Source organism: Petaurus breviceps, unplaced genomic scaffold (genome assembly GCF_028583685.1).
Source record: "Petaurus breviceps papuanus isolate PSGF00001 unplaced genomic scaffold, PetGlider_PUasm1.0 90792, whole genome shotgun sequence".
NCBI lineage: Eukaryota > Metazoa > Chordata > Mammalia > Diprotodontia > Petauridae > Petaurus > Petaurus breviceps.
Genome location: NW_027187347.1, coordinates 7,986,039 through 8,000,654, shown reverse-complemented (window position 1 = coordinate 8,000,654; position 14,616 = coordinate 7,986,039). Strand labels below are relative to the sequence as shown.

General features: G+C 36.5%; 1 protein-coding gene across 4 annotated transcripts in view; it reads right to left on the bottom strand.

The window, feature by feature from the left end:
• Nucleotides 1-1,609: 1,609 nt before the first annotated feature.
• Nucleotides 1,610-14,616, bottom strand: part of PHLDB2 (pleckstrin homology like domain family B member 2) — a 155,581-nt gene continuing 142,574 nt past the window's right edge. For all 4 annotated transcript variants that reach the window (XM_069069826.1, XM_069069827.1, XM_069069825.1 and 1 more), the window contains 3 exons: nucleotides 10,685-10,904; nucleotides 4,013-4,098; nucleotides 1,610-3,354 (listed from right to left, as the gene is read on the bottom strand). In XM_069069826.1, coding sequence (XP_068925927.1) covers nucleotides 3,214-3,354; nucleotides 4,013-4,098; nucleotides 10,685-10,904 — 447 coding nt within the window. In that variant the 3' untranslated portion in view covers nucleotides 1,610-3,213. The remainder of the gene's footprint in view (nucleotides 3,355-4,012; nucleotides 4,099-10,684; nucleotides 10,905-14,616) is intronic.

Sequence of the window (14,616 nt, the reverse complement as noted above, 5' to 3'; positions counted from 1 at the left end):
GTATTTCCTCTGTCAAGGAGGTAGAATGATGATGGGTGATACCAGCCTTGTTGAAAAGGTATATAACTCTGTACCCCCAAATCCCATATCGAGCCAGTTCTGAACTGGCGCCCTTAGGGGGATACTTAGGGGAACCTGACAAACCAGCTCGAGAGAAATAAAAATGTGGACACAGACTAATTTTGTCTGTTTTTCTTAGAACAAACCCTGTTAGAGGTTGACATCTATAATCCCACATTGCCTCAGAAAAGGCTATCCAATTTAGAACTTTTTCAGTAATCACATTTCACTTTGCTGGCAGTAAAGATTTAAGTCAGTTTCCTAAATACAGCTAGAGATAGAGTCTAACATTCTAATCACTAGCTCAAGACTTCTCATCTCCCAACTTCTCCATCAGAACTTCTACAGTCCCTTCCTTCTAAAATTACCTTCCATTCACACTGTAGATATATATACATCATAGCTAACATGTTCACCTTATGAGAATGTGAACTTTTGGGGGGCATGGCTAGTGTTTTTAACTTTGTATCCCCAGAACATAGCATAGTGCCTGGTACTGACTGGCTGCCTGAAAGACAAAAATGAAAGACAGCTTCTGCTTTCATTCCTATGGAATATATTTAAATATTTCAGTACCTTAAATATCTTTAAATCAAGGAATAGTTAGTAAAGTGAGATATAATACTGAAAAATTGTAGTTGCTGTTTGTCAAATAGATGTTACTGACATTGAGTATTTCTCTGTTATGTGACACTGACAACAGATTTTCCAAGTAGATTTTTCTTTTCAGAAGGAGGTAGTCAGTGAGATGACATGAGTTCCAATTCAACCTCAGATATTTACTAGCAATGTCAGCAAGTCACAACCCTTATCTGCCTCAATTTCCTCCTCTGGAATAATAATCATACTTATCTCCCAGGGTTGTTGTGAGGATAAAATGATATAACACTTGAAAAATACTTTGTAAACCTTATATAAAGGTTAACTATTTTTTCCCCTTGTTTCAATGGGCTGGACAATTACTGTTCTTCTTTCCAGTAAATGGAAAAACAATCAATGTGAGGTCAGGCTAACATTTTTAATCTCCAAACAGCTTATTTAAAAACAAATATAAATGGATTTACTTAACCATGCAAGATAGAAAAGTTGGTTAGAAAACCTGTATAACTTCATGGAGAAGGCAAAGTATACATAGACAAGTGATACATTTATATGAATCAGTGTAATTTAGGATATTGTATTTTACTGTCTTAAATCATACAATTTTTAGTTGTGAATTTTTTAAAAAGATTAACAGCAACAACATAAAAATCTCTGCAATAACACTTCTGTCCTTCATTGTTCAAGTAAAATCATGTTATCCAGCTGCAAAATCATCCTAATTGGCAGTCACGTATATAGAGACTTCAAATGTAAATTTAAATCCATTCATGCCAGACAGATTTTGAGAAGAAAAACTTTTAATTCTACTAATTCCATATTGTACTTGTAGGTAAATTCATCATTTTCTAGTGCTACTCATTTACCACATTTCCACTAAATAACATAATGCATATACATACACACAAATACACCCAGACCATCAGGACGGACAACATTTGGAAAAGTATTATAAATGACTTGCCTGAAGTCAAAGTTTTATTTAACAAAAATGGACTTTAACACACACACAAAAATGCAATGGCTAATTTAAAAGAAGGATTTACCTCCTCAAACATATTATGAGTTGAACTTCATTTGCCTTTTATAAACAGAAACCCTTCCCCCACCCTTGCCTCTCACTAACAATCACTTTCAATATTAATCTTAGTCTGGTTTGTGATTAAAAACTCAACAAACTGACTTGATGTACTGTTAAGGAAGGCTACAAGTGAAAGGCAGGATCCAGAATAAAGCAGAAGCATATAAAGAAAAGAAAAAAAATTGCTTTGGATTGACTGAATAGGGGACAGCTGTAAACAGTGGATACAGCGCTGAGTTTGGAGTCAAGAGATCTAGAGTCAGTTTCTGGCTCTGCTGTTCCCTAGCCATATGACCCTAAGTAAAGTGACAACCTCAGCCTCAATCTCTTTATCTGTAAAATGGGGATAATACTTGTACTAATGAATTCATGGGGTGACAGTGAGGAAAGCTCCCTGTAAACTGTAAAGTGCTATGTGACTGGTTGTTATTGTTGCCAGTGATCTCTGCACAGGAATTGGAAAATGTCTTCAGAAAAAAAAAAGTTGATTCCATTGAATACTCTCTTCATTTAAGATTGATCTAGTGTGAGAATTCTCTAATACATTGCTCTTCCTGAAACATTTTTTTTTTAAAGCTGTGTGCTTAGTAAATACAGTTATGGGGCAGGAGTTGATTCTAATGGGTCCAAGGAATAGTTATGGGATTCATAGAAATGTAACTAATTGGGGCTAGGGTAGCCTTTTCTGTGGCCCATTTGATCCCCCAAAAGACCCAGTACAGTTATAGCTTTGATCTGTGGCTAAAGGTAACATTCTGAAACCAGCTTATAAGATATCCCATGGCATTTTAATATTATTAAAAGGTTAGAGGTTCTCTTTGTCTTATACAAAGAATCAAAATATGGGTCATCGCTTGGAATTGCTGTGAAGTAGAAGGCATATCAATATCAAGTCTTTGGCTTTGGAGGATTAACATATCCATTTAAATTCTTTTTAACACCCTTTTCTCCCTTTCCATAGTATTAATTTATGAAATACACGCTAGGAAAGCACTTTTAAAAAAGAGCCAGTTGCTTACTAATATGTCAAATGCTACAAATTAAAAATATATGCAATCATATCTTTTGGTTCAGGTATCAAAATAATTTCATATTTCTGAGTACACACAAACACTTATAAACGGTTTGGTTTTTCACTAAGACAACTCATGTAAAAAGTTTTTAAGAAAATTGCCTTATATGCTGCTGGTGCTGCAGTCATTCCCAAAACAAAATGTTTTCCTTCTTACAGCAACTTCAGTCCTTTTGCCATTGTTATGATCAAACTATGAGATGGCATTCCATTGTCTTCTTAAGTGAAAACGAATAAACTCTTGCTGATATATAAGGGAGTTCCAAACACCTATTTATAAAGTAATGTGTGTGAATGCTATTCTTCTTGCTTGAAGTTTTTCCAAATGGGATTGAATATGGCTTAATTCTGGCATAAGGTTATTGCAATCTGCCCTCTTGTGAACTGCTGGATCCATTCATTACAACATGAAATGGGTATAACCTTCTGCTCCAGTAACAATAACATCCATCCAGATCCTCATGGCTTCTGGGGATGGAGCCACCATATAATAGATCCTGTCATGTGTCTTGACACTAAAGGTGAGTAATGGATTAGGACTCTAAAAAGAGAAAAGAAAAAGAATATTAAGCAAATAACTTTAATGAAGATTATCACACAGGAGTTAGTATAATATTCAGACACATTTCTGGGTTTCTTTCTCCCTTCAATGCTCTCATTCATGAAACTTACCAGTTTATAGCTTTTCTTTTACATATTTCTTTCCCTTTTGGAGTAGTAAGCATTGTTATAATTTTTGCTTTAGTTTTCACATAGGGCTTCCCCTGTGCTTTTTCCTGGTGTTCACGAAACCTAGGGAGGCATTTCTCAGACTCTAGGGTATTGAGACTTTGCATAGGGGGTGATGCACATTGGCTGCACGGTGGTAATAGGTTTTGCTCTTAATTTTTTATTTTCTCTTATAGTTATTGGCTATTTGCTAGACCTTGCAATGAGTAGCTAGTTTGTCAGGACCCTTGAAACAACAAAGCTAAAGTTATCTTCTTTTCCCTAAAACTGGGTCCACAAATAAAGATGAATTCTTTTGGTCAATATTTCTTATACCATTCTCTCCCCTTTAGCATTCTGATCAATACTGCCACTGTAGGTCAAAAAACCAAAAAATCCTTTCTCTAATTGTGTATATATGTGAATATATTCTATTGTGTATTAAAAATTTGAAAAGTTAAAGCACTAGAAAATCTGCAAATGCAATTTACCTTATATGCATTCTTGAGGTGATCATAATAAACTTCTTCAATGGCTTGAAAATATATCACTCCTTTTAATTTAGCTTCATGTTTATCTGCAATGAGAGAGGTTGGTGTTTTGTATACAGAATCAGATAGTACATAGGATCAGATGATTTAGAAAAGGGGTTCTTAACCTGGGGTTCATCCCAAGTGGCCAGTGGATAGATTTCAGGGGATTCATGAACTTGGAAGGAGAAAAAAGATTATTTTCAACAACTTCTAACTGAAATTTAGTATTTCCTTCTCCTATGAACTTCTAAAAAGAAGTAATTCTGCTAAAGGGCTCATAGGCTTCATCAGACTTCCAAAGTATTCATAGAATTCTAGGCTTGGAAATAGAATAAGCCTGGAAGAAAACTTAGAAATTATTAAGTCTGCTCACCCCCACATGCCTTCCTTATTTTACAGATGAGCAAACTAAAGTCCAAAATCATGGCATACATAGTACATTAAAACAAAAAGGAACAATTTTCGCCTTAATTTAAAAAAATTCTCACTTCATACAAAAATATCATCCATACTACATTAGGTTCTATTTTTAAATCTAAAAGACATTGCTGAGATAGAGGTCATTAACTCAGAACCAAAGAGGCTTTCAATGTTCCTCGGTGAATTAGCACCCAAGATACAGCCCTGGCAAATTGACTCTTAGTTTAATGCACGCTGTTGTGCCACTAAATGTTATATATCTCTTGGGTGCACTCAAAAGCTGCCTCTCTAATGTCAGAGTAAGATTGTAGTTCAATCTAGTGATTTCATATTTTTTATTAAGGAGGATTCTGGCTTTGAACTTATAATTAAAAAACATTATTATTTGAACTTATAATTAAAAACCAGAATATTATTTTGTGCATTAGACAATATTTACTAGAAAATAAACTATTAAGTTCATTCTTACTTGGGCAACTTATTATTAGCTAATTTAAATCATTATGTTTATTATTTCCTAATAAACACTTTTTTTTGTCTTGTACCTTTTCCATATTAGAATATGCTATTCTGAACTCATCATCCTTTACAGAATACTGTGTCCAGTTTTTTTAATTCTGCCACTAGAGGGCAAAGTAAATTATTAAACAGTCTTTAAAAGATGCTTATGAATGAATGAAAAGATCCTTAAAATAGTCAAAGTTCTCACCCTCCTTAATCACAGTGTCAAATAGAAATCTGCTATGACACACTTTCTTCTTTCTAATAATTTGGGTCAAATTCTGGCTCCTAAACTGTAACTACATTCAGCAAAATTCAAAATAACTATTAGCCTATAATAATTATGTATTTAATCTCTTCCTAATAAATAAAAAGTTATTATGGAGTTTCTAGGTGATACGGTGGATAGAAGGCTGGACCTGGAGTCAGGAAGACCTAAATTCAAATATGGTCTCAGATACTTACTAGCTGTGTGACCTTGAGCAAGTCATAACCTCTGTTTGTCTCAATTTCCTCAACTGTAAAATGAGGATAATAATAGCACCTACTAGTGTTGTTATGAGGACCAAACGAGGTAATATTTGTAAAGCACTTTAGCACAGGTGTTCTATGGAAGCAAGTTATTTATTATTACTATTAGATGGTACAATGGATAGAGTGCTGAGCCTGAAGTCAGGAAGACTTCTCTTCCTGAGTTCAAATCCAGTCTCAGGCACTAACTAGCTGTGTGACCTTGGGCAAGTTACTTAACCCTGTTTGCCTCACTTTCCTCATCTGTAAAATGAGCTAGACAAAGGAAATGGCAAACTTCTCTGATATCTTTGCCAAGAAAACCCCAAATGGGGTCACAAAGAGTTGGACATAACTGAAACAAATCAACAACAAAAACACATCTTTTGAAGGTAGCAGAAGACAGAGCACTAAGAAAATTCCTGTGAGTTAAAAAGTTTGAGTTATTTTAGGCAACTAAGCAACCCTTTGATAAGGGGTCAGTTGACATGTAAATTAAAATGTTAAAATGCTAACTAACCTTGTTTGGTGCTGATGATAAAGGAAGGGGTGCGGTACATAAATTAGAAAGGGGGAGGTTCTAGTATACTTAGTAAGGATCTGTGGCTACACTGAGGCTTGAGCCAGGTGATCATGCTTTGATCAGGGCATAGATGGATTTCTGAGATACTGAAAAGTCTTGGAATTTATGCATGCAAATGTAGCCTCCTTTAAAGCAATTAAGAACTGAGAGAGTACAATTTTTAAAGAATAAGTGGGTCAGGACAAGGGCTTAAGTCTACTTTGAGTTTCAGCCTGGTTATCTGGCTGCCTATGTACTCTTCAATAAATGTACTAAAGCCTGACTTTGAGGATGATTCCATATTCCTGAAGTTGAAGGGAAGAGACAAAGCTAGCGTCAGTAGTATTCCAACTACAGAATACCATTTTGACAATAGGAAGAGATGCAAGGTTCAGAGACTTAGAATCACATAGCTTAATTAGACCAAGGGTGTGGGGGTGTGGGGAGGGAATGTAGGAGGGAAGGAAGTAAAGCTTAAGGTAAAAACACAGGTAATTAGATTAACTGACTGACTGATGAATGGGAAGAAGAAGCAAAGTACAGATGAGGACAAGTTAGACTGTTACATGAGAGAGTGTTTAAAAATGTTATTTTTGGAAAACTGGGGGAGGCAAGCAGGAGACTAGCACATTTTATTATGTCTGCTTTTATGCATATTCAGGCACTGAATTAACATTTCTTTTTTTTTAAAGAGTACATTTCCATTATACTAAGTAGAAAAGGTTGTTCATGATACCATCTTTTAAATAGAAATAAAATTAAATGTAAAACAAGGCAGCCCTTTTAAGGAAAACTTGAGATTAGATTTATTGTACAGTAGAAACAGCCCTGCATTTGGAGGATCTGGTTTCAAATTCTCACTCTGTAACTGGCTACCCATGGGCCTTTAAGGAAGCCTTATCACCTCTCTGACCCTTGATGCCCATATCTGTACAATGAAGGAGTTAGATTGAATTCTTTCTCTAGTTTCTTTTAGCTAATATCTCTCTCTCTCTCTCTCTCTCTCTCTCTCTCTCTCTCTCTCTCTCTCTCTCTCTCCAGCTGGACACCTCCCTAACTCCTCCCTCCCCCAAAAAACCAAACCAGTGCAGGCCTTCAAGGACCTTATATTCTATTTTAGGGGGATACAACATGCAAAGAGAGAAGAATATGCTCGATGATTTGGGGAGGATGGAGAGAATACTAACCATTAGGAAAGCTAGTTTTCCTCCATTGCTCTACATTTCTTTACTGCCATGATATTTTCAGGAATTTACTCTTATTTTGTGTTTTCCCTTCCCCTCAGAATATATTCCTAATCTTTATTATTTATCACCCCCTTCAATTTTTCTTTCTAATTATTGTCTCTATTTTTCTACCTTCCAGTGATTGTCTATGCTTAGGAGAGGAATGGGTTCTAAGGAGAATGTATGTTCTACTTTGATAAAACACTAGCATAGACTGTGTTAATGATAGCTGATTTTTTTTCAATTAGTGTAGATACATATATATGCATCTGTATGTATACATAATATATATAATACATAATGTTGACAAATGTAAATTGTTACATTTATTATGGTATCTAAAATCAAGCAAAAACTCCTTTAAAAACATTTTTTTTTCTACCACAGTATATCCTATGGACAACATAGTACACGTCTCTTAAATCTTTTATTTTTTTTAAGCAATTGGGGTTAAGTAACTTGCTCAAGGTTACACGGCCAGGTGTTTCTGGGTGGGTGCTAAGTGTCTGAGCCCGGGATTCGATCTCCAGGTCATCCTGACACTGGAGCCGGTGCTCTTACTCGCTGTGCTACCTGGCCACCCCATGTCTCTTAAATCTTAAACACTGTTCACTTTTTTCTTGACATGCTTCACAGCCAATACTCAAAATGGTTTTATTTGATAAACTTTAAAATAAACTCAAGGCAGTTCATTTATTATAGACTTTATAAACAAGCTGCATGACTATCAACTGAGCTTGCCTAATTTTGTATGACTTAAGTAGGGCAGATGACAAACATAAAAAATATTTTCCATTCTGATGGCTTTAAAAGGCCATTTTCTGATGTAGGAGCACAAATTCCAGTCGATACTAACCTTTGTGTATTATATCACAGGGAAAGGAGATGATGGGACCACTGTTCCTATCTATGCTTTAAAAAATTTTTTATTTTAAATTGCCACTAGAAGGGAATCTTCATTGCTTATGTAATCCACATGTAAGCTAAATAATACTGACATATATGAGAAAGAAGGTTCCTCATGGATAAGCTTATGTGTCCTTATGTGGCAGGGATGGGTAAAGAAAAAAGGTGAAGGAAAATTGTTATTACTCACTCCCCCTCCTTTGACACCAAAATTTGGATGCCAACTGCTTATCTACCATTATATATGTTAAATTATAGTCAAGGGACTAAAGGGGCATTTTAAGGTAGAGCCTTTGATGATTAAATTACCAGGTGGGGAAAAGAGATGCTTTCTCCTCTGCAATTCATTTTAAAAATAAGCTCTTGCAGATCATAGAAAAGATTTCAGAAGGATGAAGAAAGGAAATAAGTAGAGGCTTCCATAAGGAAGTATATAGGTAGTAAGTAGCTTCCTTGATTGAGAGGAGAAAAGGTGTATCACAAAATATCAATTATAATAATGGCATAATAATATACTACATTATAATAAGCATTTAAATATAATTTTAAAGTTTTCAAAGCACTTTACAAATGCTATTACATTTTATCCTCATAACAACCCTAGGAAGTATGTCCCATTATTATTCCTATTTTACAACTGAGGAAACTCAAACAGACAGAGGTTAAATGAATTGCCCAGGGTCACACAGCTAGCAAGTGTCTGAGTCTAGATTTGAATTTTGGTCTTCCTGACTCCAAGCCCAATGCTCTATCCATGATGCCACCTAAGAAATTCAATATTCAAAGTGTGATTAAACCCAGAAGACATTATACTTGCTGACTCTGTATCTCCTGAGAGAGCTTTAAAATTGGTTAGGCAATCTGTCTGAAGAAAGAGGTGTTCTCTTACTAAAGATTTAGCCCATGCAAATTGTGGCTTGGTTTAAGAAATAACTTCCTAATAATTATAGCTTTCTCAAAAAAAAAAAGAGAGATAGAGAGAAAAGTGTAAAGGACGTCTTCAGGAGGATGTAAGTTCCCCATCACAGGATGTGTTCAAGTGGAAACTAGATAACCACCTGTCAAAGATACTATAAAGGATTTGGATTAGATGATTCCTAAGGTCCCTTCCAATTTGAGAATAGGATTCAGATTATCCTGTAGGACAAGACAACATGCAGAAGGCAATAAAGTCTTGCACATGGAAGAGACTAATCAGAACCACAGAAACTTAAATGTTGAGAAGAACCTTGGGGAACATCTGGTACAGTCTACCAACAACAATGTAATAGAACAAAATATCTTTTCAGCAGCTACCATGAATTGGCATTCAGTTGCTTCTTGAACATTTACATAAAAGTGAACTCACAGGCTTCATTTTGAGGAAGTTTTGTTGAAAATATCCTCCCTATACTGAGTCTAAATATATATCCCCATAACTTGGAGCTTTCAACCATCATTCTCTCTAGATCTGGGGTTCTTAAACCTGATTTTTAAAAATTCTGGAAATTCTATTTCTATATAATTGATTTCTTTGGTAATCATTTCCACTTAAAACCCTTATTCTGAGAAGAGGTCCATAGGTTTTACCCACCTGCCAGAGAGGTCCAAGATGCAAAAATGCTGATCTAGAGGTATATAAAATCAGCAAACCTTTTCTACATAATAGCCCTTTAAAAATCTGAGTACCTAGCATATTCCTAACCTAAATCTTTTCTACTCCAGTCTAATTCTCCCAGTTTCTTCACTTGTTCCAAATGTCAGACAACCTCACCATTCTGACTGCCCTCTGTAGAGTCAACTCAGTTTTTAAATGTCGGTTCATAAAAATATAGTGCCTCAAACTAAACATAATATTCTAGATATAGATACATCTATTCAGAATAATATGGAATCACTCTCTCTCGTATCGGACATAATTTCACTAGCTTCTTTTTAGTAGCTTCATTATGCTGCTGGGCACCAGACAGAATCCAAGAGACACAGATCCTCGTCCTAGCCCTGTCATTAAATTACTGCATGACTTTAGGCAAGTCGCTTAATCTCATACACTCTATCCTGGGCCATCACCAGTTGTCTTGCCTTTTGTCCTGATACTGGACTTCAATGCTCTGGAAGACAGAGGGAGGCTGGCAACTTTGAGCTCTGCCTCACTTGAATCCAGTTCCTGTGTAAGTCAAGATATCACTCATCCATCACCCACTATTTTACCTCAACATTGTGATGTCATTCATCACTCCTCTTCCAAAATGAAGGGCAAACAACAAAAGCAGCAACTTACACAGCAGCATTGGATTAAATAACACAAGGGATCTTTTCCACTATGAGATTCTATAACATGTAGAACTGGAACTAATCTTTTGCAAGAAAAAAGAGGCAGAGGAATTACACTCTAGCAACTTAATATAAAGCTGCAGGACTAAGACCAGAAGGTTAAATTTTGACTGTGATAACAATGCTAACTCATTTTCCTTTTTTAAAAAAACAGTTTTTACAATCAATGGGTTGAAATACAGAATCACACACCTGCATAATAGGAAAATGTTCTTTTGTTTCGGTCAAAAACAAACCACCGTTTTTTCCAGGTTTTAATTTTTCCACCCATCTTGATGAGAAAGCCCCGACAGGTCTTCTCTGTGATGGACACATGGTAACAGGTTTCTATATTGTGGCCAGCAGTCTCCACATGGCTCCGCAGATCAAAGTCTTCCTTCCTAACAGGCAGATAGCGAGTCAAGGGTCGAGCCTACAACAGAGCAAAAGCCATTTAAATCTACCACAGGAATTATTTGCATGGCTTCAGGCTATACATATCTCAAAGTTGACCTCCTTTCTGAAACCAAATGAAAAGTCAAGCATAAAAATTACCATATGTTAGAATTTTGAGAAAAAAAAGAAATCACCTAACATATGGGGACATAAAAGGCTTAAATATTCAAACACAAGATAGTTGAGAATATTAATAAAATATTTTAGTAGGATGATGCTAGCATAATATAGGGGGAAGGAATGAAGAAGGAATCAAATAACAAACATTTAATACAGGCCAGGTACTCTGCAAAGTGATGCTAGGGATATAAATAAAAGAACAAAGCAGTGCCTGCCCAAAAGGAGCTTATGTTCTTTTGGAATGGGAAGAGGAATATAACATATGTTCATAGATAACATATTCATATATATGTTCATAGATAACATATGTTCATAGTTCAAAGAACATACACACAAAATAAACACAAAATTTTCTGCAAACAACTGGGTTACTCAGGAAGAACCTCTTGAATGAGCTGAGCCTTTAAGGTAGCTACAGGAGGAGGGACAGCATTCCAGGCTGTATGCGTGTGAAGACACAGGAAAGAGGAGATGGACTGCTGTGTATGAATAGCAAAAAATAAGCCAGGTTTACTGGAATGCCGAGTGAAAAAAAAAATAAAGTGTAAACAATCTGAAAATACAGAAGTGGGGCCAGATTATGAAGGTCTTTAAATGACAAAGGGAGGAATAAATATCACAGTGGCAATAGGGAGTCACTGAAACTTCCTGAGCAGAATGACACAGTGAGAAACCCATGCTTTAAGATTATCAGTTTGGCAGCTGTGTGAAGGATGCAAAAGATGAATTGGGGGAGGGGAAAGAATGGGGTTTGTGGAGACTAATTAGGAGGCTATTTCAGTAGTATAAACAGAAGTGATGAGAACCTGAACCAAGGTGGTTGTGGTTATAAGTGATAATGTAAGAAGGGCATAAATGTGAGAAATGGGGGTGGAATAAGATAAATTCAGGAAGATGGCTCTTCTATAACTTGAAATAAGAAAACTGTCATTCAGAAATTTGTTTTTAGGAAATTTGGTAGAAATAATACAGGGTGATGAAGAAGAATGTCCATGTAAGATGACCTCTACAGATACAAATTATTCTCTTTGGCAATATGTCCTGTACCTTATTCTTGTTTCTCTAAAAAGAGACATATGTGATCAACTATAACCTACTTTACAAGAATTACTCAATCAGTCACTGAATAAGCATTTATTAAACACTATTGTCTGCTGGGTACTGCGCAAAGTATCAGGGAAACAAAAACAAAACCAGCAAAAGACAGTCCCTGCTCTCAAGGAATTCAGGCTTCAGAACACCCCAAAAGGAACACCTCAATTTACCAGTCTACAAGGAAGAACTCAAAGGCAGGAATTTATTTATCCAAGAAAAAGTTAAAAAAAAAATAGTAAGTCGGGGTGGCTAGGTGGTGCAGTGAATAGAGCACCAGCCCTGGAGTCAGGAGGACCTGAGTTCAAATGTGGCCTCAGACACTTAACACAAAAACTAGCCGTGTGACCTTGGGCAAGTCACTTAACCCCAATTTCCCTGCAAAAAAAAAAAAATAGCAAGTGAAATTCAAAGAAACAGCCATTAGGATTTTCACCCAGAAACAATGTGACATCAAACAAGTCACTTCTCCCTGGGTGTCAGTTTCCCCATCTATAGAATAAGGGGTTATAACAAATTATCTCAAATGTATCTTACAACCCTAAATCCTATGGTTTTAAAGTAGTGATACAATAAAAATGCTACACAAAAAATTCCCAATCCTTTACTGTGTATCTATTTTATATATAACTGTGACAATAAATCAATCAATAAGAATTTATTAAGCCCCGAATATTTCCCAGGCATTGTGCTAGGTGCTAGGGATACAAATACAAAGAAAGAAACAATCTACTCTCAAGAGGCTTACATTCTAAATATTTATGTTAATGTTATCTTCCTTAGATAGATTGTAAAGTCCTTGGAAAGCATACACATGCTTTCTTATTCTTTTTGTCCCTAAGGCTTAGAACATTGCCTGGCTCAGGGAAGACACTTATAATGACCTGAGATGCAAATAGGGGAAGAGTCTGGCTGGTTCAGGAGGCATACGTCACTGTGGTTACAAACATAAAAAGGTAGGCATCTGTATATAACAAAGAAAAATAAATAAAACTGCCCCCAAGCACCTTGGCCCAGCCAAAACTCTTTTTCCCTTATGCAAATTCAAAAGAAAGCTGAAATGTTTATTGAGTTCTTGGGTGGGTGGGTGGAATAGAATGACCTAATCAGACACAAAACATATAATCAGGATTAAGGACAAGCTCTGTATCTCAGCCTGCCAAGATGGTGCGGTTTAGCTTTATTGCTCATCAGAATTTGGCAGAGTTGGCGAGCAGAAGGAAACCAAGCAAGTACCAATTTCTAGCTCTCCTTCCTAGAGTTTCCCTTTAGCTTTGCATAATAAATGGCACTGGCTTTGAGGAGGGTGGAACACCACACACCTTTCTAAAGCACCCTTATGATTGATTTCGGGTTTCTACTTCTCTTGTCCCATTCTTCTGAATACCACAGTCCTGAGAATTTTCAGTGGCTTACCAAATGTAGAGAAACAACTTGGCATGATGGCAAAGAGCTCAAAATGAAGCCAGGAAAACCTAAATTTAAGTCCTGCCTTTGACACATACATGTGTCATTGTTGGGGGGGGGGGGAACGGGATCCCGATAGGTTCGACAGGGCATCTGGAAAGAATTCAGCTCAGCCTTTCTTGGAGTTAGAGTTGAGAAAGTTTATTAATACGCCATTACAGCGGGCAAGAGTCCTTTAGGGGACCTGAGAGTGAGAGGGGTACATGCTTTTACTTTTAAAGGGTAAGGCTGCCATTGTCTGGGCTGACCGGAGGGAAGGGACCTCAATGCATAGATAGTTTAGATAAGATTTGGGCCAGGCCAGAGGAGACTTGAGGATTTGGGCCAGACCGGAGGAGACATGAGGGATTAAGTAATAACAAAGGATTCCCAAGGTGTTGCCTAGGCCTAGTGCGGATAGGGGGAAGGGGCAGAGTTGGAGGTTGGGAAAGGAATTTTACAGATTTACAATACAAATTGCAGTTACAATTTCACAGACTGGTTTCACAAGTTGGTTTCACAAATTGACCTAGACCTCAGGTACCCCATCATCATGACCTGTGGCAAATCACTTAACTTCTCAGTGTTCTGAGCAATTCTCTAAGACTATAAATTACAGAGAAGGGACTGACCTGTATGAGTAGAGGGACTTTCCTCACTTGGGAGTTCTTCATATGAATTAAATCACAAATCCAGTGCCTATATCTATCAAAGGTTACATAGCAACCAGTCACATGCAAAGAAATCATGCTTCCAAAGAAACTGAATGTTGTATAACCGTAATGACCAAGACTGGTTCTTAAGAAGACATGAGGAAATGCATCTCTCTCCATTTTTTAAAGAGATAGGGGGACTGAGTGTAAAAACTAAAAATAGGAGAAATGCAAATTAAAACAACTCTGACTGTTTCCTGTCCATAATCCCTTCACTGATAAGCAGGCAAATTTTCCTGAACTGATTCCTCCTTCCCCACTTTCTTTTTATTACTACTACTACTACTACTACTACTACTACTACTACTACTACTACTA